The sequence below is a fragment of the Diceros bicornis genome, chromosome 29, assembly GCF_020826845.1.
Source record: "Diceros bicornis minor isolate mBicDic1 chromosome 29, mDicBic1.mat.cur, whole genome shotgun sequence".
Taxonomy (NCBI): domain Eukaryota; kingdom Metazoa; phylum Chordata; class Mammalia; order Perissodactyla; family Rhinocerotidae; genus Diceros; species Diceros bicornis.
Genome location: NC_080768.1, coordinates 7,926,038 through 7,953,506, shown reverse-complemented (window position 1 = coordinate 7,953,506; position 27,469 = coordinate 7,926,038). Strand labels below are relative to the sequence as shown.

The 27,469-nt window shown below is 39.8% G+C and overlaps 1 protein-coding gene and 1 pseudogene across 1 annotated transcript in view; one reads left to right on the top strand and one right to left on the bottom strand.

The window, feature by feature from the left end:
• LOC131393862 (zinc finger protein 705A-like) overlaps positions 1-27,469 on the bottom strand; it is a 124,394-nt pseudogene that overhangs the window by 9,443 nt on the left and 87,482 nt on the right.
• The window catches only part of LOC131394104 (zinc finger protein OZF-like), a 67,065-nt gene continuing 64,286 nt past the window's right edge, over positions 24,691-27,469 (top strand). Inside the window, 2 exon segments of the mRNA XM_058525372.1 lie at positions 24,691-24,714; positions 25,193-26,024. Coding sequence (XP_058381355.1) covers positions 24,691-24,714; positions 25,193-26,024 — 856 coding nt within the window.

Sequence of the window (27,469 nt, the reverse complement as noted above, 5' to 3'; positions counted from 1 at the left end):
AGAGGTCTGTTCTTACATGAATGATTCCACCTTGTAGAAGGCTATGGTGAAACCACTTCCACATCCCCCACCTGCATATTGTTGGGAGAATTAAGAGAGTCCTGTGAACCCCAAGAAATCCAGAAAAATGACATCTGAAAGAGACACTAACTGATCACATTGGTTGGCATAGAATTGAAGAGTTCCCTCTCATAGAAGGGGATTAGGGCTGATCCGGCTTGCCCAGAAGAGAACAAGAGGGTGGCCAGGGGACACTCACCCTCACGTAGTCACAGGATTCTGTCAGTTCTTTCCCATGTGGCAGCTGACTCTCTTGGGGTCCCCTGGGATGTCTCTCCAGTAGAGCCTTGCTCTCCTGCTCCTGTTGCCTGCACGACAAACCATGTGTAATGGGAGGAACACAATTTCTTGTCCCCAGTTGGAACAAACATTCCTGTGTACCGTGTGCCCTCAGTGTTGAGCAGGGATCCAAGCTATGAAGCCCTAGGCCTTTTCCCCACCTCAGATTCTTACCCCAACTGCAGGGAGCCCTGCAGGTTTTCTCAGGAAGTCCTTTCCTTTGGACTCCATTGCTTCTCTCCCTGTCGTGAGCAAAATTTCAAAATGTTCCCCACCCCCTTGAGTGACTCAACAGGAGTAGAGTGAGCACCTGAATGTAGACTCTGGAGGAGAGTGAGCCCCTATCTCACTCTCTCCATGCCTCTGTCCTGGCCTGGAGGTGGCTGTGCACACCGTGTGGAGCTGGGGAGACACCTGAGTCTCCTTGGATTTCAGCCGAAAGATTGATTACAAGCTCCCAGGTTCCTCACTTTTGTCTTTGCTCCTTCTCTCTCTCAGGCTTCTGCAAGAGCCCTGGGTTTGGTGGGACCTGCAGATTCCCTGTTTTTACCTCTCCTTCCACTTATTGGAGCCCAAGGGCAGGGGGGCTATGGCCCCTTTCCAACGCTTCATTGAGCACCTGATACATGTTCTATTGTTCCCAAAGTCTCTGCTTTCCTTGCACTTCACATGTGGGTGGAGGTGGAGGTGGGCACTGAGTCAGCAGCAATCACAGGCACATTTCCACATTGAATAAAGGGTTCCTAGTTTGAGAGGGGAATGTTTGTTATGTATAGGGGACCGGTCATATGGCAGTATCTGTCAGTACACTGAGGATATTATGGTGCCCTCCAGTCTGTGGTAGAGAAGCACAGAGGAGGAAGAATTGGAGGTCTCTAGGTGAATAGAGTTGTGAGATGTGAAGATTAAGATAAAATCCAAACTAGACATGACAGGAAGGAGGAAGTGAGGTTGTTCCTCCAAATCTATGAATGGACTCATGTGCTTGGTGATCAGGTCTCAAGGCAGGAGATCCTTACATGGGAAAGGACAACAGAGTGATGGCCGCAGAAGTGGCCATGTCCAAACCCTGTCTCTGGATTCCATGCACATCCCTGGTTCCCTACAGATCCAAGTCTCCACACTTACCCTGGGATCCTCCTTCTCTGGTGGGAGAGGCTTCTTTGCTGCTGGTCCCTTCGCTTGCTTCTCCATTTCTGGGCATTAGAGAGTCTGGAGGGTTCGTGCTGGGTGGAACAGCCCGCCATTTGCCTCACCTCCATGGAGCGTCACCTCAGTGTTTCTGAGGACTTGATCTTCATATTTCCTGAATCAAAAGCAGAAGAATACATTCAGATTGAGACAAAGACTTAATTCCCTCATGCACATTCTTCCCCAAGTGGGGATGAAGGGACCTCATGACCACTCAGTCAAAACACATTAATCACAAGGTGATGTCTCCATCTCAGAGGTTATGTCCTTCTCCCTGACTCCCTCGCCCCACAATGGGACATGGCTCAAGACCAGGCATGGGAGGCATCCTCTGTGAATTTGCATTTCCATCCTTGAAAGAGTGATTTTAGAGACTTTGCTGAGCTTTGTCACAAAGCACTCTATGTGGACAAAGGTAGACATTATTTCCCCAGGTACACAATAATCCATGCCACGGGAATGCTGCAATGAATGCTGGGGCACACGTCTTGTAAAGTCAAAAACAAAGTAAGCTTCTCAAAAACTTGAAGTTCCTCTTTGACACGAGAGGAGGCACTTTTCAAATTCCATTTCACATAGGAAAAATCTTTTCTCCTCTACTGCCCTGAAGACTCCCAAGTTCAGTAGGGTCAGAACTGTTTTATTTTATTTGTCATCTTCATGCCCCATATTTCACTAGTGTCCAAGAAATGTGAACTGAATATCTTTGAACGAAGTAAGAACTAATCAATTCTATAGGCTTTAAAGGCCCATTGCCAAACCCAGCATGTTTGCATTCCTGCTCACTCACTGCCCCATGCACATCAGGGGCTGGGGTCTATTTCTTCTGGAATTTGAACTTCATCTGATAATGAGCATTCAAAATGATGTACCTTATCGGTCTCTCTCAGAATTACTAAAATTAAAGGCTCTATACCCCCGTGCCTAAAGCCACATCACTCCCTCTTTTTCCTACTGTCCTCCTTCTCAGAGTGATTTTCTGAGAGGGAAATTCATAATGGAAACCCACCTGAAATCCAGTTGTGCTCTTTCTGTCTGATTCCCCACAGGTGGGTGCAGGAACACCTGCCCTGGATGGGATGCAGCTTCCAAGATGCCTTCAGAAGGATCAGAGGTGGAGTTTCCTTTCTGGGCAGGCTTTTATACTATTTCAAGGTTACATCACCTTGTTAAGTGGATCTCAGTCAATCTACCTCATCTACCCACCTTTGAGCTAAGCAGGTCTTGAAGCCATGAACCTTCCTGTGTTGTGTAGCATTTTTAGGCATTTTAAAATGTCAGGCACTGCTGGGCATACCTTGAAGAATATCTGTTTTGCATAAGGAAAAGAAACATTTGTGCCAATGCCTGTTTCTCTCTCCACTTTTGTTATTGTGGAGAAGTATGTCTAACGTTGTAGTTATTCTTGGAAGGCATTGAAGTGTAGTCTTCTACCGCCTTGAATATATTCACCTTGTCTTGCAAACATCACCGTCATCTGTCTCCCCAGCTTTTCATGTTCTCCAACTAAAAGTCCATATCTGTATAACACAAACTCTTCCTTCTTCCCTCCCTGCAGACCCTTCTTCTACCATTGTCCTTTCCATGTCTACGCATTGGGCTGCTCTAGGAATCCACAGAGAAGGCTTTGTGCGGTATCTGTCCTGCTGAGACGGGCTTCTTTTGCACTTTGTCTTGTGACTCAAATAATTGTTCCTGACAGGTCCCTTTGGTTGACCCAGGCAGTTCCACTTCGCTCAGTCTCTTAATCCTTTACTTGGTAGTATGTCAATGATATGAGACTTTCTTTTTTTAGCCTCATTGCCCATTGGTTGATATTTGTGTGACTTTCACAACTTCATCTAGCGGTCAGTCCACGGAGACGGTTAGGAACAGGTCTGTGTTATGATGATGGGACAGTTGGGAGTGCACATTCCCGAGGATCTCCTCTCAGCAGTTACTCATTGAATCCAAGGGACCACCTTGACCTCCAATGAGGGTCAATAAGTACAACCATCAGTAACGTGGTTTGCGTGTTTCCCTTGTTCTAGATCATCGGTCCTCTGGGGAGTTTCCACAGATTGCAGTTTGTAGACGTTTGCAATTGTATGTACTTTTAAAATTGCCCTGCAGTGATTATTTGTGAACCTGCTCAATTGGCCTGGGTCCATGGCCCTGTAGCCACGGCCTGGTCTCATCCTCCTGCACTCTACCCTGGGCAGCAGGGACCCCACCTTGATCTCCAACAGCAGCCTCAGACCTCCTGGTGGCCTCCTATCCTTCCAAGGATGGCGAGCGCCCCTGATTTTCACATCACTGGCTTCAATTGCCCCTCGGCCCTCCCTCCACTAAACCAGGGTTGCACCTGCCACTCTTGGGGCCACCCTCCCAAGGCAAAATAAACTGGATACTTTCTACAAAATAAAGGTTGCCCTTTCACACCGTTTACTATACCAATTTGTATACGCTCTCTTTGGTTCTGTTATTTTAATTCGTAATTTTTCAATTCTCTCCTCAGCTTTGAAGAGAAAAATCCCTTAGGTGGATGAGAAATTACAAGGGAAAATGTTTTGTGGTGATTTTTTTCCAACTACGATATGTGTTAACTGCCACTGATTTATACGTCTGGTTAATTCAATTAGGGCTACTTTATGTTTTTTCCTAAAACTCTACAGAGGTTTTCTTCGATTAAGTATTTGGATCTTTTTTATTTTGGGGAATAGATAGATTGTCAGTCTTCCTTTTCTACACTGTATTTTAGTTTATTGCAATTAGACATGAATGCTACAGATTTTGAAAGTTCGATTGCGTTGTTGATTTCTTTTTTGAAAGCAGCCGTTACTTCCCAAACTTTGTCTGTGATATTTCTAGGATGTTGTTTGTAAACATTCTTATCACTATTCAATCCCAAATAAGTTGTAGTTTCATTTCCAAGAGTGAACAGTGTCAGGGCTCTGCAGTGTTTGCAACGCAGTGTGGAGAAGAAGCAATCATTGTAGTCTCCTTCTCTGTTTATCTGTCTTTAATAGCATGAAGTTTACCTGCAAGCATCCTGTTTGGCTAGGAATGTACAGTGTTTCAGTCTTCTGTTTTTCCAATCCTTTTGTAGTAATCATGGTGAACTTCATCAACATGCAAACCTCTGCATCTCTTAATTTCATTATATTTCACCTGTAAATTTTGAATATTGTCAATTACAGTAATAGACTTTTGATTCTTATACTTGAAACTTCATCACAGAGTAGATGCAAGTGCTATCCTCACAGAAGACACAGAAAGATCATATGACATCATATGAGAGGACTGTGGTGTTAATTCACTTGATTGTGGTGAGCATTTCCCAATGTACATGTGTATCAAATCATCATATGTACAGGTTCCAGCTATACAATTTCATTTGTCAATTATATTGTCAACAATTTTGGAGAAAGAGACTTTCTAATTTTGGAAGTATGTCAATTAAGGGATAAGGCACTAAATAAAGCATTCCTGATTCCTTATAAATTATCTTGATGATGTTATTTTAAATCCACTATTGTTTTTACTTCGATTGAAAAATTAATGATTTGGTAAATAATTTCTTAATTAGGATTGCATTATACATTTCCTTCATCTCCAGTCACCTGTTCCAGATCCATGCAGAATTTAATCCCTCTTTTCCCAAATGGGCAATTAACTGACTGAAGTGAGCTCCTGACTAATGATTCTCAATTTTGGGAAGACAGTCCTATACACATAATTTTAAAAGTCACATTTCCCTGTGACTTTTGAAGGATGATAGTTTCTAAAGGACGTTATCTTAAACTGGGTTTGTGTTGTATCAGTTGGATTAGCCTCTGTGATCCATTTTTCTCTAGCCCCTGGATAGCCCTCAGTCTCAAGTCATGATGGAGGAAAAGGCAGGAACATTCACAGGGTCTTAAGACCTACTGATTAGGGACAGCTGCTGTCCCTAGCTGGTAGGCAGGGCCTGAGGGATGCTTGGAGGTGCACTGAGCATGCTGAAGTGTCAGAAAGAAGGGATATGTTTGTGTGGGTGAAGCATTAAAGGCTGCTAGTGCAAGTTGTGGAGGGGGATGTCCTTGACTGAGAGTAAGGTATTATGCAGGTACCTATAGGCGGGTCCAAAGCTTTGGAGGGGCCAATCCATTGTAAGTGACCTGGGACAGGAGCCAGGGGGCTTTGAACCAGACTGGAAAATGGAAGTGTGTCAGTGAAGAGCTGGAAATGGGAGGGGGTTGGAGGAAGGATTGGATGTGGAGCTTACAAGGGAACCTTGGCAGACCTGCGATGATGGTTGGGGAGGCAACATAGGAAGGGGAGAGGGGACCTGGGCCTGGGTGGGGAGGAGAGAAACTGGAGGTAACTGGTAGGAAATTCACTTTCCCTATTGCCAGGGGAGATCTAAGTCCAGCCTAGGGTTGAGGACGAAGTGTTGAGGGCCGTGCAGGAAATCAGCACAGAGGAAATGAGGACAGGGTTGTGGGTGTGAAGATTCTGAGGGAGAAGAGGGGAGAAGAAGCTGTTCCAGAGAAGAGAGAGACCGTTGATCCAAAGTAGGGCCCCTGGAGGAAGGCAGCTGCTTTTAAGAGGCAGTACAATATCAGCCTGCAGGGACCCCTCCATAATCATTCTCAGAAAATCAGACTCATTTCACAAAGGAAATCACTTCAGTGTTTTATTACAACCACCACAAAACTGATTCCTGAGAACAGTTATAATAAAAATAATGATGAAAAACAATAATAATGACTATGATGACTTCAGTAATTTTGATAATAATATTAACATTCAAACAAGTAGATGAAATTCAGATTAGAAAAACCCCTAAGTGAATGACAATGGACCAATAAGCCACCTCTGAGGGATTGGAGTCATTGTCTTAGGATGGCACCATGAAATGTGCTCCCTGATGGCAGACAAACATCAAGAGAGATATCATCTTCAGTTCACTCAACAGTTTTCAGAAGTTCAGCCATGTGACTGGTTGGATGAATTGGCTACAGGAAGGCATGACCCCAAAGCCATTCCTGGGTCTACCGTTGGGACCTTCCTCCTGACTGTCAGGAACATGGCTCCTCCAGGACTCCATCAATCCTCACAGCCCAGCTGCCCTCCTGTCCCTTGGTTTCCCAGACTCCCACATGTGGACAACTGGTCTTCATGACTCTCACATAGGGGCATCTGATCTCCCCCTCTCCCACATGATGCCCCAGCCAGGAGCGGGTACCATGGCTCTGGTCTCCTTGGAGGAAGTGGACCTTCATTAGATTGCTGGGAGTGGGCAGTGCTCTCTGTGCTTCCAGGACAGCTCTAGCCTTCCCGGGACACCAGGGGCATCTTTCAAATTCCCTGAGTTCCATACACATACTTTGTGGAAAGTTCCCAGACACCTACACCGACTAGAAAACATTGAGGAGGCTTTGGTGTGAGGTGAATCCTTCTCCTGCCATTAATCAAGGGTGGGGTGTATCCATAGTCCGTCAGGTGATTTAGAAAAATTCTTGAGTCCCGGGAGGTCGACAGCTGGTGGAAAAGTAACTTATAGGCTTATAAGCAATTTGAGTAAAATAAATTTGTCAAAATTCAGTTTCCCAATACAGCCAACTTCCATTTCCATCAATGTCACTGACTTACCAAACCCTTATTTTTTTCAATTATAAATGATTTTTAAGTCAATTCATAATTGTATGTGATAAATATTTAACTCCATTAAGGATAGTTAAGACAGTTCAGTGGACCAGTGTCCATTTTGTTTAATGATACCATTAAACACATTATAATTTGTTCAATATTGTAATGGTTTAGCTGAATAAAAGTATGTTTATCAAGGAATGCAAAATTTGTCATTAGTATCCCAAATGTAATTACACAGTGAGGCGGAAAATGAAACAATAATCGCAACAGGAGCCACCTCAACAAACTCAAGCATCTGTTGGCCTTCCAGTAGAAGGAATAGGATATGGAAAACTACTGAAACAATACCTGACAAAACTGAGAAGACAGGGTCCCCATCTAGCAAAATGTCTATGAAAATATCCAGCAGTTAATGAAACTAAGAAACAGAGTGATTGGAGACACTGATGGAGTCTCTCAAGAATTAAAACTAAATCAATATAGGATTTCAATAAATACAAGAAACCATGGAGACATAGAATCTTCAGTCTTTTTCTTTATAATTTTATTTATTTATTTATTTTCCCCCCAAAGAAAGCCCCAGTAGATAGTTGTATGTCATAGCTTCACATCCTTCTAGTTGCTGTATGTGGGACGCGGCCTCAACATGGCCAGAGAAGTGGTGCATCAGTGCGTGCCCGGGATCTGAACCAGGCCGCCAGCAGTGGAGCACGTGTACTTAACCACTAAGTCACGGGGCTGGCCCAGAATCTTTAGTCTTGAAGGAATGCTACAGATAAAGGGTATTATATATAAGAACATATATATCACTGTGTTGAAATATTCATTAATGTGTATTCTATTTGTCCTAGAAAAAGGTATCTATTATTTTCTCTTCATCTATAAGAGCAAGTTAGGAGATGTATGCATCCTGCTTATGAAGTCAATCTCCTTTCTAACTACCACAGACATGGACTGTCTCCCACCTGCAGCCTCTGAGAAAAGCCCTCTTGTCATTTGAGAATCAAAGAGGCCATCCCTTAAGGGAAGAAAATGATGAAGCAATCCGTATAGAAGTTTAGAAATAAGTGCATGAATCAATTTCAGTACGAAAATTTATATACTATGTAAAATGTCCCATGGTAATGAAAATCTCCTCAATTTGATGTCATGCATGGAGAGATAATGATATCTTTTACAATTTGTAAGTGAAAATAAATACATAGTTTTGTGATTACTTTAACTCAGTGACAAATTTCCCCCAGGTAAATTACACAATGAGGGAGAAGATGGGACAAGAATGAGAAAACAAGACAAAAACCGGGAACACAAGTGAACCAACTGTTAGAACAAATGGAGGAAGGAAGCTACCCAGACATGGACTTGGAAATAGATATAGGAATAAAGATCCCCCATCCTAGGACAATCTGTCTGAAGGGAGCCTGAAGTGAAAGGTAGTGAGGAACACAGTGTGAGCAGGAAAATGGAGGGAGGGTTCAGGAAAGCTTTTTAAAAGTCAAGATAGAAACTTTGCCCTTAAAGATATTCAAAAGATAAATGCACGAAAGCTTTATGCATTTATCTGTGCTGCTTTTCATATTAAGATATTATTTGTCAATATGGTAACTTGATTTACTTTTATTCTCCTGGTTTACCTGTGGAAAATCCATTCCTTCTTCGGGATTGGTAAAGTTCTGTTTTCCTTGACGACAGTAATTATAAGGAAACCACTAGAGGAGAAAAATAAAATAGTCTATAAAGAGCCTCATGAAGGGTGAATACATAGAAAAAGTGTAAGTATAATTTAGGCATAACCAACTTTTCTAAAACTTGCTACCATGAATGGGGACAAAATGAAATAGAGTAATTTGCCATAAAATTCTTAAATTAGTAAGAGTTATTTAAACAGTGAAACCATTCTGATCAACTTGTGAATCTGAGGTTGAGCTTAGAGAAGGACAAAACAATGCAACAACATATCTTTGGATTTCAGAGGCCTCCCTGTCACAATCAGCCTTGGGGAAGTGGATGCACTGCTCTCTCTCCTGAACGGCCCTCCTTCCACCCTGACCTGCCCTCCGCACTCCACCTGCTCTCCTGGAAGATGTCCTTTCTCCACCATGACCAGGAACAAATATGCTTTATTGAAGGTGATGTGTTGCAAGTTTTCCATGTGAAAAACCAAACACTTCCATAAATGAATTCCTTAATATGAATGTACAAATAAATTACGTATTTTCATTAGTTAGACAGTGTTATCTTTATTTTGCCTTCACAAATTTAAAGATATAGAAATAAATAAACATTGATGGTAAAAATGTAAATACATATTTACTCTTTTATCTAAGTTAAATATTGACTCCTACATCTGAACTACAAAATGAGAATGAAAATGTGGCCCAATAATCAAGAATACATATATATATACATTCATATAAAAGATAATTGAGTTTTAAAAGACAGGATCAGGCAAGATATCAGAAACCTCCTGTTATCAGAGAGAAACAGGGTTCCTATATAGACAACACTCTATGTAAAGTGCCACCTTGTCATAAGTACCAGAATATGCCGAGAGACCAGCAGCACTGAGGGAGAATTTAAACTACAAAGCATGGAAACCTAGAGCTTGTTCACAATAGGACCCTTCTGAAGTTCTGCCACCAGTAGTCACATCAGTCTTTGGGGCAGCTGTTGGGATATAGGAAAGGTGGTCATATCATAAAATCCTATTTTGTCTTCCCCAGAACCATTTATCAAAACTCAATTGTCACCATTCTCATTGTATATTACGTAAATGTCACCTTGAGATGCACCAGGGTTTGCGTAATAGAGACTCTGATGATCTCCCTTCACAATTGGCTAAACACAGCAAAGTGACCTGCCAAATATCTTCCTTTGGAAAAATACTGATTCTCCTCCCACGCAGACCTCAGTCACTGCCGCATCTGTCCAGTTTGCTGTGACTTGTCTAAAAAAAGGGGTTCTGTACAAGACTTATTGTCAACAACACCAATTCTGATCATACTTCCTGAAATCCTAGGTATTTAGGGAACATTTTAAAAAGCAGAGAGGGGAGAGATATCTGTGTCCAAATTTGGGGGAAAAAACGATTAAGATACAGGGAAAGACAGTGAAGTTCTGCTCAGTGTCTGATGAAGATGCTCTTTGTCAGGACCACACACTCATCCAACTCCAATCTCATCTTTCCTGCCTCCTTGTGAGCCTGGCTTCCTTTCACATTTAAGACAGTCTTAGCACTCTCAGGCCTCCTCTCAACTGTGGACCCTGGATGGGATTCAGGCGGTGTCTATGCTGGTTTCATAAGCTAGGATGGCTCCGCTCACTTCTCTGGTGTCTTGGAAGGGATGACTGGGAGATTGGGCTCTGCTGTTCTGGGATAGCTGCACATGACATCACTATGGTGGTGGTCTCAGATTCTGTCATTATCCCTTAAACTTCGCCAAAGAATGTTTCAATAGATGGGAAACACAAGACATCAGTGTCTTAACTCCTGAGGCAGAAACACGCAGTGAGTATACTCTCTATTCTATTTGTTCACAAGTCACCAAACTCAAGTGGGAGAACATGACCCCACCTCTCCCCAGGAGGACTGGACACTGAGACAAGCCTCAATTCATCCTGGGACAGATCGACTCAGACAAGGACTCTATTTGTTTAGCCGGGGCACCAATTGGCAGCAAACTGGGCCTCATCAGAGCTTAGGCCTAACTGGACTTGGGTTAATTTCTGTGGTCAGTCAATTGCATCCTCAGTCACAGGAGCAGGCAGAGTCTCGCAAACACCTGCTGTGGTTCCTGAAGCCACTCAATGTGCCAAAACACCTGGTGGGTGGTCTGACCCCAACCTATAGGTCCACAGGTGTGGGTGTGAGTGTTCAGAAGGAAACCACTGCCCCCTCCCCTCAGGGTAGTCTTGCTCAATCACCAACCAGGGGCGAGTGGGTGGGTTTGTTTTCTGGAAGGTAAGTGCCCAAGAGATGACTTAGAGATCTTCCCATGATCCCGATTGATCTGATCTCTACTTCCTCTTCCAGGTGGCTGGGACCAGGATTTCCTTGTGTCCCTCCCTCCCTGACTTCGCCACATATCTCACCAGATGACTACAGGGCTGTGTGCAATCAAAGAGGTTTGTCACATTTTCATTCTCCAGATTGATCACTTCCTTCCTCTAAACTCTCCACATAATATTCCTGGCAAGGCATTCAAGGATTTTAACATGGTGAGACATTAATGTCATCACCAAAGCTTCAAGTACCAGAGAGTGTAATGGTTAATTCTATATATCAACATGAATGGGCCAATCAGTGTCCATGCATTTGGTCAAACATTATTCTGGGTGTTTGTGAGGGTGTTTTTGGATGACATTAACATTTAAATGAATACAATAATCAAACAGTTTACTCTGTCTAATGTGGAGGGGGGACGGCTCCTCCAATCATTTCAAGGCCTTGATAGAACAAAAAGGCTGACCCAACTCCTAACAATAGAGAGTTCCTCCTGCTTGACTGCTTTTGAACTAAATCATCTGCTCTTCCCAGGTCTTGAGCCTGCTGGCCCTCAGACTGGAACTACAACATTGGTTCTCCTGGTTTTCAGGCCTTCAGACATGGGCTGGATCTATACATCAGCTCTTCTGGGTTTCCAGTGTGTGGACTGCAGAACTAAGGACTTCTCAGCCTTCATAATCACATGAGCCATTTATACACACACACAGACACACACACACACACGCACGCACACACCCATATTGGTTGTGTTTCTCCAGAGAATCCTGACCAAAAAATGACTCAGAAATTTGATCTACTTTCTCTCTTGGGCAGGCCCATATCCAAATCCCAGGCTAAAGGTGAACTGGGAAAACTGTTCTACATTATCCATCTCATATTACCCTGGGAGTAAATGCTTATATTCTAAAAGGTATATGGTGAGCCAGAGAAGATGGGGTAAGAAAGACCTATAAACCTGGCTCCTTCTAGCTAATGGCCAGGGGTAGGAGCTGACAGGGTACAGCTACATGCAAGGAAGGCTTCTATATGTCCTGATCCATACCTGCTGCACAGAAGCACCACTTAGTGCAAACATTTAGCTCCCAAAATTTTGTCAGCATATGCTGGGATTGACTCAGTGCAAAGAGCCACCTGCCTCAAGGTGACACACTCCCCAGAGTGTCTGGCATGTAATGATTGATAGAGGTAGGGCCACTTTTGTTCAATTTAGGAAAAATCTGATGGGTCATGTTGGTTCTATGGCAAACTGTGGGGTCAGATGATGCTGTAAGGCTGCATTGCAGCTAGACTTCTCCCTCAGCATGTGTTCCTTTCTCCCAATCCTATCCAAAGAAGTTCATCTCAAGATCACTCCCTAATAACCATCCAGCACAGTAAACTCCGTCTCTTCTGTTCTCTGGGACCTAAGACCATGACAACTGTGAAAAGATTCCAGGGAAAATAGGACTCATGAGCATTAGGAATGAAATTCTGCTGAAGTTGAAAACAACATATACACCGATGATAACTCATGAGATTTTTATGTTGGTTAGATCATTAGTGTTGTCAGCAATAATGAGATGCATGAATTAATGGGGAAAAATTCAGATTGGTGTGGGATGAGAAGAAATATTGGTGAATGGACTCTCCCCTCGACTTGGATTTAAAAGGAGAGGAGAGGGGGAAACTGGAAATTAAAGGAGTTCAAAGTCTTTTGTTTCTTTTTATTTTTTCAATTCACATTTCAGGTTGAGTGATACTATAACATTTTAAAGGCTGAGAGGAAGGATCAGATTAAGAGGCAGTAGTTTATTTTAAAGTGTATAGGTTTTACATTATAACTTACAAAGCATGATGTGGCAGGAGAGAGTAGCAACCGAAGACAAACCTTGAAATTAATGACCTAACTGAGATTAAATGTAATTCCTTTCCTGTTATGAGTAAGGTGGCATAAACAATGAATGAGCACGCAGAAATACTTTACATCTAGTGGTTGAACGTATCTACATCCAGAATTATCAATTTCATTTGTTAAATAGTTTACAAACCATCTGATAAATATGAGAGAAAAGATGAGTCTGTGGAGATTGGATGGTGATAGCAAAGATTTGAAATAATCTTTAATGAGCATGGGAGAAGGAATTGACATGCATGACCTAATAGGATAGCCAAGTATTTTTAGAAAAATAACCAAAATGTCCTCAGATACAATTGAACCCTTACTATTTCCCATGGTTTAATGATTTCCTCTTGGGGAAAGGAATTTTAAGCCAGAAGAGCCTATTTCAACAACCGTAAGAATTCCATTCAAATGCATATATCAATTGTGAAAGACATACAAGTGAAATAATTTACTATGTAGTAATACTTTTTTTTATTTCACCACTAACCAAGAAATACAGTATAAATTTGCCTTTCCATTTTCTATGAATAGTTAATACATTCTTAACATGTTATTAAAAGTACCATAGGATCACTACCCTAACAATCAAGCTATCGATCCCAGAAATATATCTTATTTTGTCAATCATAATTTATATTTTAAATCTTCATATTTGTTCATCTTTAATTTTATTTTATTTATTATTTTATTGAGGTCATATTGGCTTAGAATGTTGTGTAAATTTCAGGTGCAAATTATTATAAATTAGTTTCCATGGAGACTGAATCATGTTCACCACCAACAGTCTAGTTTTTATTCATCAACATACAAAGGTGCCCCTTTACCCCTTTCGGCCTCCCTCCAACTCCTTCCCTTCTGGTAATCATCAATCTTTTTTCATTATGTATGTGTTTGTTTGTTTATCTTCCACATAGTAGCGAAATGCTATGGTATTTGTCTTTCTCTGTCTGACTAATTTTCTTACCATAACAGCCTCAAAGTCCATCTATATTGTCACAAGTGGCACAATTTTGTCTTTTTCTATGTCTCTGTGGTACTCTATTGTGTATCTATACATACCACATCTTCTTTATCCATTTATCCATCTATGGACACTTGGGTTGCTTCCAAGTCTTGGCTATTGTGAATAATGCTGGAACATAGTGGTTGAAAGGATATGAACAGACATTTTTCAAAAAAAGATACACAGATGGCCAACAGGAACAAGAAAAGATGCTCAACATCTCTAATTATCAGGGAAATGCAAATCAAAACTGCAATGAGATATCACCTCACTCCCATCAGGGGGGCTATAATCAACAAGACAAGAAATAAGAAGTGTTGGAGAGGATGTGGAGAAAAGGAAACCCTCATAAACTGCTGGAGGGAATGCAAAAAAGGTAGAGCCACCATGGAAAATAGTATGGAGAGTTTTCAAATATTTAAAAATAGAAATACCGTATGATCCAGCTATTCCACTACTGGATGTTTATCCGATGAACATGAAATAACTAATTCAAAAAGATATATGCACCGGTATGCTCATCACAGCATTTTTCATCTTATTTTTAAGTCCATTTTTCCTCCAGTTAATTCCAGCTTCATGCCCATAGAATCCCATTTAGTCTGGTCTTCTGATTTATTTCCAAGACATAAAATGTTTCTTGGAACAAAGAATGCACTAAAATGTATTTATGAATGAGCAAAGGAGTGAATGAATCTTGCTAATATCCCTTCACAATGTCCTTACATCTTTGCTCTCCAACTTGGTGTGATGGTTATAACTTTGTATTAGTCTAGAAAATCTAATCAAATTGAACAGGGTGTGTCCCACCAATTGAAGCCCTGACTGGCATCTATCCAATCAGAGTGTGTCCCTGTAATGTAGCCTTGATTAGGTTTATTAACTGTTTTCCCTATATAAAGGGAAGTCAAACAGAGGATGGACTCATTTGCCCAGAGTAGAAGACACTGCAGAGTTCACAACACTGGAAGAAGAGGAATTGGCGCCCCGTCTGTGGAACTTGCCTCAGAATCTATTTGGCTTCACCATCTCCTCCAATATCGGGTTCTGGTGAGTTCTCCACACAGTGAAATATGAGCTGGCCCCATTCCCTTAAATTTACAGAAGTCCTACCTGTATTTAGACGTTAGTCATATCAAAGCAGCTTCTTAGGATCTTTAAATTTCCTTTTGTCCACATTTATTTCACCACTCTCATTTCCTACTTTTGACTATTTGTGTCCTTTTTCCTGTTTTGCCTTGGATTTAGTCATTTTATCTGTTGACTCGAAGATCCTAGATCTGAGCTGTTCAGTACAGTAACCATCAGCCACATGTGGCTAAAAAAATTAAATTAATAAAATAAAAATGCCACACCTCAGATACTCAGTAGTGCTAACCAAATTTCAAGTATTTTCTAACAACAAGTGTCTGTCATTTACTGTATTGTACAATGCAGATATAGAGCATTTTCTTCATTTTGGAAAGTTCAGTTGGCATGTTGATCTACATCTTAAATTTTTATGATTTTTTGCTGATATAAATGCTTCACTTTCTGCTTCTTTGAATTAATTTTCTTGTATGAGTTTCATTAAATGATATTCTTCATTTTATTTCTTAACTATCTTGAGATAGGTGCTCATATTTATTTTATTCATTAAAAAATTAATATATATTGAAAGCAAATAATTTCCTTTGACTGTTGTTTAAGCTTTATTCCATTTGTACTTATACATAATGTTACTGTATTCAAGTGATAGCATTTTTCATAATGTACTTTGACAATATTTGTGCCAACTGTATTTAAAAGATATATTTTCCCTTACTTTTCAGTTGACAGATTGTGTCTTTTATGGTTGTCATTATTTTCTGGTTTTATTTCATTGTTTGTAGGGCTGTTCCATATTCCTTTTTTAAAAAACTAAGAAATTTTCCTCCCTCCTAGTACACAATCCATTTGTATGCATGATCGATTATGCACCTTAAAAGTAGATATTCTGTTTCATGGTATTGTGCTTTCATTATAAAATTCTAGAATAATTCTGAACTTAATTAGAATTTCACCATTCCTGAATTTCTTTGGATCTATTGGAGGTTGAAAATCATGAAAAGTTGAGCTTTGAAATGTGATACAATCAGAGGTGATATATTTTTCCACTTTCACTATTAATTTGAAGTAAGCAGTTTTGGTTTCATACTTTCTTCATGTTTAAATCTATTTTCCTGGACTCTATGCTTGTTCTTTGCTATCCTGTCTGTACATTTATAGAATGTAAGAGGCAAGAAGGTAACACTCTTTCAGTTATGTCAACTGCTATATTCTTAGCACCTGCAATAGTGCCTAGCCAATCCTTAGTGTTGAAATCGGAGAGACCTCACTTAGTGACATGACTTTTGTCAACTGTAGTTCTGAACTGAAAGGAAAGGAACACGCAAGTGACTGTATATAGATATCAGGTGTTTTTATGGACAGATGTTTGAGAACACGGTTTTGGTGTGGGGAAACAAAGGTCCCTAAAGCTGCAGCCCAGAAATAAATAAGTGTGTCCATGTAACCCTGGAATGGCTGAAAAATAATTCTGCCTCTAAATGGGTAGCAATGTTCTTAATATTAAGATGATATTAAAGAAGTAGAATGTCTCCTTCCAGGCAGCTCTTTAAGAGAACTGGAGGAAGAGCCTAAGTTGTGCCACCACCCACCTTGATGTCGCCAGAGACCTAAGTCACTACTCTTGCTTTAGGGAGAGGTTGGTCAGTATATTTTGCATAAATTAATGAATAATTTAGGACCAGTGAATAGATTTTGTTAGTCCTTCTAAAGATTGCTTGTCTAGGTATGATTTTTGAAATGCATTTAATCCATTTCCTGAGATAGTTTCTGATCACTCCACACTGGAGTCCATCATAAAATAGGTTTGCTTTGACTTCCGTCTCATAACATGCCCTTTTCTGTCCCCGGCACAGTCTCTCTGTGATCAGTTAAGTTATTGTTTCATCTATGCGTTATCCTTACAAACAAGTCTTCTCTAAATCCATCTCTAGTTGTGATATTTGAGGAAAAGTATACTTGGTTATAAACCAGGATCCCAGCTGGTTTCCCTGAGGGATGTGTAGGAATTCTCCAATATCACAGTTTGTTGAGTGAAATAGTCTCATATTTTCCTTGAGTATTTATAATCACCTTCCAATAATTCTTGACCTTTGAATATAGACTCCATGGGGGAATTTTGCTAATTTTTGAAGTTTCATATGTTTTTTTCCCAAATACTTAATGGATTTTAACAAACGCTAAAATTATGCTTTCATATATTTTATTATTTCTTTAATGAATTAAATCATAAAATTATTTTTATATTATTTCCTTTGCTATATTTAGTGGCAACACTGGTTCTATGGGCTCCAGACTTCTCTTTGTTAGCTTTCAATTTATCTGTAATCCTTTCAAAAGTTTTTTTCTTTTTTTTTTTTTGTGAGGAAGACCAGCCCTGAGATAACATCCAATGCCAATCCTCCTCTTGTTGCTGAGGAAGACTGGCCCTGGGCTAACATCTGTGCCCATCTTCCTCTTCTTTATATGGTACACTGCCACAGCGTGGCTTGACAAGCAGTGTGTTGGTACACGCTGGGGATCTGAACCTGCTACCCCCGGCTGCTGAAGCAGAGCACGTGCACTTAACCACTACGCCACCAGGGCCCTCCCTCAAAAGTTTTTTCTTAATTTTTCCTTCTGCTCATTTTAAAGCCTGTCATCCAAAGATATCTGAGCGTGATATCTGAGCAGCATCTATTTCCTTTTTTCTTTTTCATCTCCCAAAACAGCCTCTTCTCTTAAACGATTTCATTTTACCCGTGGAAGCTCAGAGCTCTGCCAAGTCATTTTTCTTCCTTCTCTCGTCTTCCTAGCACTTACCGTCATTCTTTTGTCTTAAAATCTCTCACCTTCATTCTTGATTTCAAGTCTATTTAAATAAGGTTTTTAATAATTGGGAGTCAGTTCATTCCTAAACTTCTCGGATAATTTAAGTGATGTTCCTCTGCTCAAAGGCAAAGATTCCTTGAATATAGATCTTCAATTACTTTTTCATTCCAACCTATTTTACTTCAGCTTTTTTAATAGTTATTGCATTAGTTATTTTTTCCAAGTCATTATCATTCAGGTTTATTCTCTTTAAACAGCAGAAATTCACGGAAATATTTTGGGGATAAAAACGTGCCAGTGTTGTGCTATAGCAGGAAATGTCTCTGTCTCAAAATAATGGCTCATAAACACAGGATATGCCAAGAGTTTGAGGGATCTGGTCAGGATTTTCCATAATCTAAGAAAGATCAGCTCCTGAGGGGTTGCTTTTGTGCCCCAGTTCTGACCCATTCAGTGACATCCTCTGGCCCCTACTCCTGGGAAGCACGGACGTAGCACAGGGATGCCTGGTGCATTCTTTCTTTCTACCCATAGGGCTGCTCTGTTGCAGATGCATAGGGGTTCCCTGGATTACAAATAGGAATTTCCATATTCCTAACGTTCTAAAAAGAAAAATTCTAGAAGTAGAAAACAATGTTCCATTTCACTCTGAATTTGCCCTGAAGTCAAAACCAAATAGAATCTCATGGTCAATTTTTGCTTAGGTTTCCTAGATCTTCCTTCTCGCCTTGGATACTCCCATGTGTTCTGGCTAATTCAATCACTAAATAGTATTCATTGAGTTTCTCTTGGGCATTAAGAGTGCTCCTGGACACTGGATGCATGTGTGCCATTAGTAGATTCTTGCATTTATCCAGAGCTTCTCTTTTATGTCTGATTGCATCTGATAACTGCACTTTCAATTTTATTGTGAAGCAGGAGCTTGAGAGAAAATATCTTCAAAGAAGATTTCTGTTTCAAGATAGAACAGACATAATGAGGGGATTGATCATGAATATATACAGAGGTTTACCTTAAAAGAGACTTAATTTAAATCAATAATATAGTTGCTGCAAAAAAGGAGAGAGGGTGATTCAAAAGTAGAGATTGTCAGAGGTAGCATGACTTTTGAGTTTAATAGGAGAAAATAAGTAACCACTGGATATGAATATATGAATATTTGTAGATATCATAGGGATAAACTGAATTACTTTGTCATATTATGTAATTCATCTGTAATTCAAGGGCTGAACTGTGTGGCCTGCAAATTCTTATCTTGTAGTCTTTACCCCCAAGACTTCAGAATATAACTTTATCTGGAGTTAGGTACTTTAGAGTGGAAGTAATTAATAAAGAGGACCCTAATCTAATATGACTGGTGCCCTTATTACAAGAGGAAATTAGGGCACAGGCACATAGAGAATGTAGAGAAAAGAGAGCCGTCTACAAGCCAAAGAGAAAGGTCTCAGAAAAAAACAACCCCACACATACCTTGACCTAAGGCTTGTAGTCTCCAGAATGATAAGAAAATAAATTTCTGTTGTTTAAGCCATACAGTCACCGGTACTGGAAGAGTGACATTTTTTTTCCAGCAGAATATAATGCAATTAATAGATGTAATTGAAACCCATCTGGAATGATGATCCTGTGTTTAGACTGGGATGCACATCTTCCCCATGTGCTGTCAGCTGCAGTCGTGGAAGAGACAGCTGCTATGGGGCCTTGAGCTGATGTGGCAAATAGTCCAAGGGATAAAAAACAGGTGGGTCTTGGTAAATGCGTGTTGAAATGAGTAATTTCGATGAAACTGGGCAAAAATATGAAGAAAGATTATGATGTTTGGAAGGTGGGGTCAATACTCTGGAGATTCCCATGTGGTAGAGAACCTGGGCAGAAGGAGTGATTTTGTGAAAACGCAAGAAGAAAAAGACATTGTAATAACATGGTGCTTCTGAATACTCACATTAGAGTTACTATGCCAGGTAACACCTAGGTGTGCTGTTTGACCCTAAAGGAATTTGAGCACAGGAGACAGGCTGAGCAAAAGGAAATGACAGCTGTTCCGTTTTCTAGCTGTGTGACTTAGTAATATTACTAAAGTTTTTGGAACCTCTGCTTATGTCATTTGTTAAATTGGAAAATAAACTATAATTAACAAGATTATTGTGGGGATTAAATGAGCAAATATATGTAAGTCTGCAAATAAATAGTCACACAATAGCAATTTAACTTTTCTTTTTCCTGGACCAAAGGTACCAACCTGTGAGTTAACTATCCCTCTCTTTATGGTGCATTTTTGTGATTTGTCCATGAAATACATTTAATTATTATTTATATGATAGTGGAGAAATTATAGTTGATAAATGTTCCTCTCTCTCTCACAGTGTGTGTGTGTGTATATATATATTTGCATGTACATATACATATATGTAAGTGACTCTCCATAATGAAAATGATGGAGGTTGCAGCTAAAGAAGATTAATAAAGAACAGGATTTGGAGGATTTCAGCTACTACTTGACTAAACTATCAGATGGAGCAGCTAGATTGTCTCCTAAATCCTAGCCCTTCCATATTATCTGAGCATCCTTGACCTAGAGGACTGAGATAAACATGACAGTAACATGATGACTCATGTGCTCCTGCTACTTTCTGATGCAGGGGATTTTAAGGACTGGACTGGTGAGACCCATGCCATTAATCCCTACAAATGGAATAAGTCTTTGAATTGATTAACTCCATCATAAAATAGATTCTTAGTTGCTTGATGTCCAAGTCCGTGGGGGAGAGATCTAAAAGTCAGGGTTGAGGGAGAACAGGAAGAGTGAGGCTCTAGAGGGCTGCCATGCATGTTGGAGGACCATTGCTAGTGCATAAGGCAAGAATAATGAAATCTGAGAAATTTCACAATGTATACCTTTAGGTTCTACATGTGCACTGAGTCAGGGATCATGATGCTTTGGAATCAGGGAGGGAATTGAACAAGTCTGGATGTCATAAGTCTTTTTAAAATACAAAACACAATGCTTATCATGCTCTTATTTGTAATATATCTGTATTTTGACTTTCTTTATTATCAATCACAGCTATAGCCTTAACATTTGACCCTTGGAGAGAAGAATCCTCTGCATCTTATTCTTAGAGTGCACCACTTGTTTCAGTTTGTTGCGCTGGGGGTCATATCCAGGTGAACGTTTGGGGCTTCCTCACAGGTGGGGCTGGACATTGTGCACAGGACTGGGGTCTCATGGCTTCTTTCTGTATTCTCAGATTTGCCTGCTTAGTGCTTGGACTGTCTGTGAGTGAAAACCAAGATAAAGACACCTGGAAACTGAATTATTGACAATGCAGTCACTTGTGAGTAAAGAATGCCTCTTTCTACAGAAATTACATCCCTAGTTCCATTAGATGAGCAAGTAATTCCTATCGGCATGGATGTTCTAAGAGCAATCAGGTGTCCCTCAGGCATCTGAGTTCCAATGAAGTTTGTCCAGGACTTGGGATAGTTATCCTGGGTCAGGGCCTCATCAATAACTAATCTCCTTCCTAACATTACACATGTTTATGATAGCCTCCATTAAGCTTCTGTATTTATAGAAGAGACAAGAGAAGTTTGCTTTCTTTCACCAAGCCCAAGTCCTCATTTGCCAATAATGAACTTATTAACTCTGTTTAAGGATGTAATGAGCTTAGGATGGTGGTGATTGCAAGTGATGGAATTGAGTGAGAAGCAGAACATTACAGTCATTAGGGAGGCAGATGTTTCAGCAAGTGAGTGTAATCAATCCAATGTTACAAGACCTGGTGTGAGGGTTGTTCAGTGGTGAGAGGAGCAGGAGAGACGTGTAGAAGGAATGAGGAATTATGTTATTTTTTCCCAATTTTAAACCACTTACAATCATGAGAATATATTTACACTTGTGAAAATTTCTAAAAGATATGTAATTAAAATTATCATTGCTGCCAGCCCGCTGGCACAAGCAGTTGGGTGCATGAGATCTGCTGCAGTGGCCTGGGGTTCACTCGTTCTGATCCCGAGAGTGCACCAATGCACTTCCTGGCAAGCCATGCTGTGGCAGCATCCCATATGAAGTGGAGGAAGATGGGCAGGAATGTTAGCCCAGGGCCAGTGATTCTCAGGAATAAAAATAAACAAAAGGAGGAGGATTGGCAGATGTTAGCACAGGGCTGAAATTCCTCACGAAAAAAAAAAAGAATAAAATTATTATTATCATTCTTGTCCCCAGTCAGACATTTTACCACTTGGTAGCTATCCTGTTGTTCATATTTGATAGCTGGAAGGAATATGCATGGAGTAGTATTTTCTTAATTGTGCTACACATAAAGGAGAAAAACTAGATAGATCAAAACCAATAATGGAGCTTCTTTTATCCTTTGGCATGGAGTCAAGATAAAGATACAAGAGAAACAGTAGTAACTGGCCTTTGAGGTCCCTGAGAAAATTGAGAAGGACAGTCCTCATACAACAGGAATGGTCAGGCTATGACTGTCCTTCAGTACAGCCATCACAGAGGACCCTGGCTTGTGCTGCTGAACCATCTGACCTTACAGTTTGTTATGAACACCTGAGTCCTATAGCAAGAGAGAAATCAAGTACCAAGTTCTGTATGAATCTTGTTCAGTTCTGAGGAATGGTGGAGATTCCTTCACGATTCTCTGATATTTTAATGATTTAACATATTAAGCTGTTGTATTTAATGCAGGTTTGCTAGACAGGAAACACTTCATACATTAATACATTGGATCTTTCAACACTCATAACAAGGTTTGAAATCAGTGCATAGTCAAGGAACCAGGAATTCATCTAGGGACATTATTTCAACCAATGGTCATTGTTTAAAATCAGCACTTCATAGCTCTTTTTTGTCTTGTGATAGATCTGTAGAGTTGCTTGATATTAATGGAGAAGAGAGTTTATTTATGAATTTCAAGTGAGTCTTTTATAATCATCTGTCTGGAAGTCCCAAAAAATAGGTTGTTGAAACACTTCCACATTGATTACAACAGATTTCATGTGATATTCCTTTACAATAAAATATTATGAAGTCAGAGTATGTAGGTCTCTATGAATATATCTGAAAGGTGAATACCAGCTCAGCACTGACAGTAAACTGAGTGGAACTCCAAGCACAGATTGATCTTTCTATACACTCAGCTTCCCATCACTTCCTCTGTGCTGTCATCTCAACCCTCTGACCATGGACATTGGTAGGGATTGCTCTATCTAAACCAGTATATCCATGTTATAGGAATCAGTGACGTTTGATGATATAGCTGTAGACTTCGCCAAGGAAGAGTGGGTCCTGCTGGACACATCCCAGAGAAAGCTGTACAGAGATGTGATGCTGGAAAGTATCAATCATCTGGTCTCCGTGGGCGAGTCTGTCAACATGTATTTGTGTATGTGTCCATTCATTCACTCATTGAACAAGCATCTAGAACAGCTTCTCCATACCCCATTCCAATCACTGCCCTGAATCTTTCATAACCTGCATAAATACTTAAAGGAAAGATGTTTCTATAAACTTTACTTTTTGTCACCACACTAGAATATAATCTTGCCCACAAATTAATGCTTTTCATGCTACTCAGTCGCCAACACTCAGAACAGAACTAGATATTCAATGAATATTTTAATGCATAAGTAATTGTTTAAAATAATTATTCTGTTCTAGTCTCTACATGGAGGCTTGGGAACAGAGTAGTGAAAACAGTATAATTTTGATTATTCTTGTAAAGGTCATGTTTATTGCATGCTGTTTGAAAATATATTCAACATACTGGTAAGACATTTAATCTCTTCCATTTTGAAAAGACAGGATTCTGCATTCTTTCTTTGAACTTGGGTATGGGCATCAGCATCTAGCAGTCCCCCCTGTTTTTGCTGTAAGTCTAGATTTCTTCCAGGTCCAGTGAGGGGCCTTCCATATTTTCTCTGTTGAATATGTTGTTTCAAGGACTGACCTTCAATCATCTCTTTATTCTTCCTCAGTAGCCTGCACTAGACTTGATGATAGCAAATGTTAATTAGCACAGATCTCACAATCCACATATTTTTTTTTCCCACAAACAGGCTATCAGATATTCAAATCAGATGTGCTTTTCAAATTGGTGCAAGGTAAAGAGCTGTGGAGTCAAGGAAGTGGATTTCTCCAACACCAGAGTCAAGGTAAGCATCAGGGACCTGTGCTTCAATGCAGAGGCCTTGGTCAGTGAGTGAATACATCCCTGGAAATACCATCTGAAGATGTTGTGAAGTGAGTGATATATTCCGAAATGTCAATGAGGACACTGGGGCAAAATTACTCATGTTATTATCATTCCTTGCATATACCAATTACACTTCATGTCTTCCTGCCATTTTATTTGCCTTTAGGGAGAAGGATATTTGTGTAATTATTGTAGTTTAACTTTAACATAGTGATTCTTGTCCTGATCTACCCATTTAAAAATATTCCCACCATTTGCTGACCCAACATCTCATAGTCACATACTGTTTTTCATGTTTCAATCCTGATTTTTTTTCTTTTAATTGACAATGTCCTTTAAAATGTTTCTACTACCTAGAGTATTTCTTTATTTGACACCTTTCTCTACCTAATTGCCATTTTTTTAAAACATACTGAAATGAACCTTGGTATTTTTCTATATTTTCATTCCCCTAATGCCATTCTAACCTATTACATTTTTTTCAATTGCTTTAGGCAGGAGAAATCCCCTTAAAAATCAAGAAATGATATCAATGAAACATAACAGCATGAAGAAATTATCTCTGCCAATGGTAAGTTTCACGCATGTGAACTCTAGTCATCTAAATTAAAGAACTTCCAATGAGATGAGTTAGTAAATGAGCAGAATCTCCTAATGTAATTAAGGTGGGATTAAGCACATTCTAGGCAAAATGTTTTGGGTAGTTTAAAATCAGTTAAGAAATTAACATGACTTCAAAGTAATGACTTGAAATCTAAAAAAAATTAATAATAAAGAAAAACACAATTGCATGAACACTGCTCATTATCTAAACTTTGAAACATATGGAAGGCTTCAAAATTAATCTGACACCTCTGCAGTTGGTATACTACAAAAGAGAAAATATTTGTCCCTCCAGGAGAGTAACACAACATGTATATGCAATAATATTTGAAATACTTCATCAAGGGATTATTACTGACTTATATTCTAGAATTTATATGTAGAGAAATGAATGTATGGATATAGGTGGGCAAACCATTAATAACCTTTTATCTCCTTCCCCAAAGCATGTATCTCACACTCAAGGGGATACCATTGAATGTATTGATGTGGTTGATGAATTTACTCACAGATCTTCATTGCCTCGACACTTGCCAGTTCAAATGAGAAAGAAACCTCCTGTCAGCAAACGCTGTGGAAAATCACTTCATGATCAGTCATCCCTTAATCAAATTCACACTAGCGATGTGTCATGTGAATGTAATCTATGTGGGAAAGCCTTTAGTAATTTCTTTAGCCTTAGACGACACAAGATGTTTCACAGTGGAGAGAAACCATATAAATGTCATCTATGTGGGAATGGCTTTTTGCAAAATTCTGACCTTAGAAACCACATTCGAATCCACACTGGAGAGAAACCATATAAATGTCATCTGTGTGGGAAAGTCTTCAGTCAAAGTTCATACCGTAGACAACATGAGAAAACTCACACAGGAGAGAAGCCATATGAATGTCATGTATGTGAGAAAGCTTTCAGTCAAAGTTCTTACCTTAGGAAACATGAGAGAATTCATCCTGGAGAGAAAAGTTATGAATGCCATCAGTGTGGGAAAGTCTTTAGACAAAGCTCTGGCCTTAGCCAGCACAAGAGAATCCACACAGGAGAGAAACCACATATACGTCTTCTATGTGGGAAGGACTTCTGTCAAAGTTCTGAACTTAGACGGCATAACAGAACACACTCAGGAGAAAAACCATATGACTGTCATCAGTGTGGGAATGCCTTCAGTCAATATTCTAATCTTAGGCGACATGAGAGAACCCACACTGGAGAGCAACCATATGAATGCCAGCTATGTGGGAAATTCTTCAGTCATCGTTCTTCCCTTAGACGACACGAGGAAACCCAACATTGAAGAGGAAATCATGAATGCCTTCAGTGTGGAAGAAACATTAATCATAGCTTTAACATTTAAACAAACCAAAGGACTCACACAGTAAAGAAACACTCTGTGTAATCAATATGGAAGAGTCTCCAGTCATCATACTCCTTAATAAAGATATGCATTTTCATATGGAATTGGATCCATATATATGGCATTAATGTGGAAAAGCCTTTAGTCATGGGCCTGACTTTAGATAACACGGCAGAACTCACACTAAATATAATGATATACATCTTCTCAACAACAACTCTAAAAGTTCAGGATACTAGTGGATTGTACAGAGAAGAACTCCTAGTTGTTTGTTAATTATTATTGTTAAACATGAGCAAACTCCACATGAGAAAACTCCTAGGTCTGTAGTCACTGTGAACAAACATTCCACCAACTACCAGGTATGGTGTGCACAAGAAAACTCAGTGAAGGAACAAATGCTAAAACAGGCAATAAGATGAAGTTTCTTGAGGAATATCAAAGGATCTTGAGTAATACTAAATAATTCTTACAAATAATTATTAGTGGTGAAATTATTCAATGTAAAATAATAAGAAATATTTTATTCATAGAGCAGTACTTGTGGTGTAGTGTGGATTCAGACTGTGCCAAACAGTCTGTGTCATGAGTGAAGGGATCCTTCAGTGATCACTTATTTCTTAGTCAACACTAAGATATTCATAACGAGGAAATAGCAATCCAAAAATCCAAGTGGATAAAACTACAGGCAGAGTTCTTATCCCCAAAATATGTGTGTATGTATGTGTCTGTTTGGGTGGAAACTTCTCAAAGAATCCTTTAACACACAGTTCAGCAAATAACTGAGATTTTGTGAAAATATCTATTTATGAAAATATGTCATAAAATGGAAAATGAAGTGATCTGGCAATACTGAATGTAGAATTTTGTAAGAAATAAATTTTTAGATAGATCAATACTTGCAAATATTCACCAATAAAAACTGTTGCTAAAGAAGCTAACGGTTGGTGTTGTAGTTTCCTTTTTACAGTTCTAAACACACAGATTCAGGTCTACTCTCCTTGGTGTGTGGACAGAGATTCAGCCCCCTCTCTGGGTCTCTCCTTTCTCCAACAGCTCTTTCCACACACCTGAGCTCCCTCATTCCATCTTCCCTCCAACATCATCAGTTTTCCTTCATACTCCGGTGTTGACACAACTGTGATCTTCTGCTCCACTTGTGAGGCTTCTCAGCGTGCCACCACCCTGGTCAGGCAAGGTTGGGGGGCAGTACCAAAGACATGTGTTCTAAAATATTTGGTGGGCCCTCAGCCTATATCTCTGATGCTGGGAGCAGCCTGGAGCGAGAAAGACAGGCAGCTCTGCCCTCACCGCCTGCAGACAGTTCCTTGGATTTTTTCCCCAAATCTCTGAATTTAGCTAAGTGGA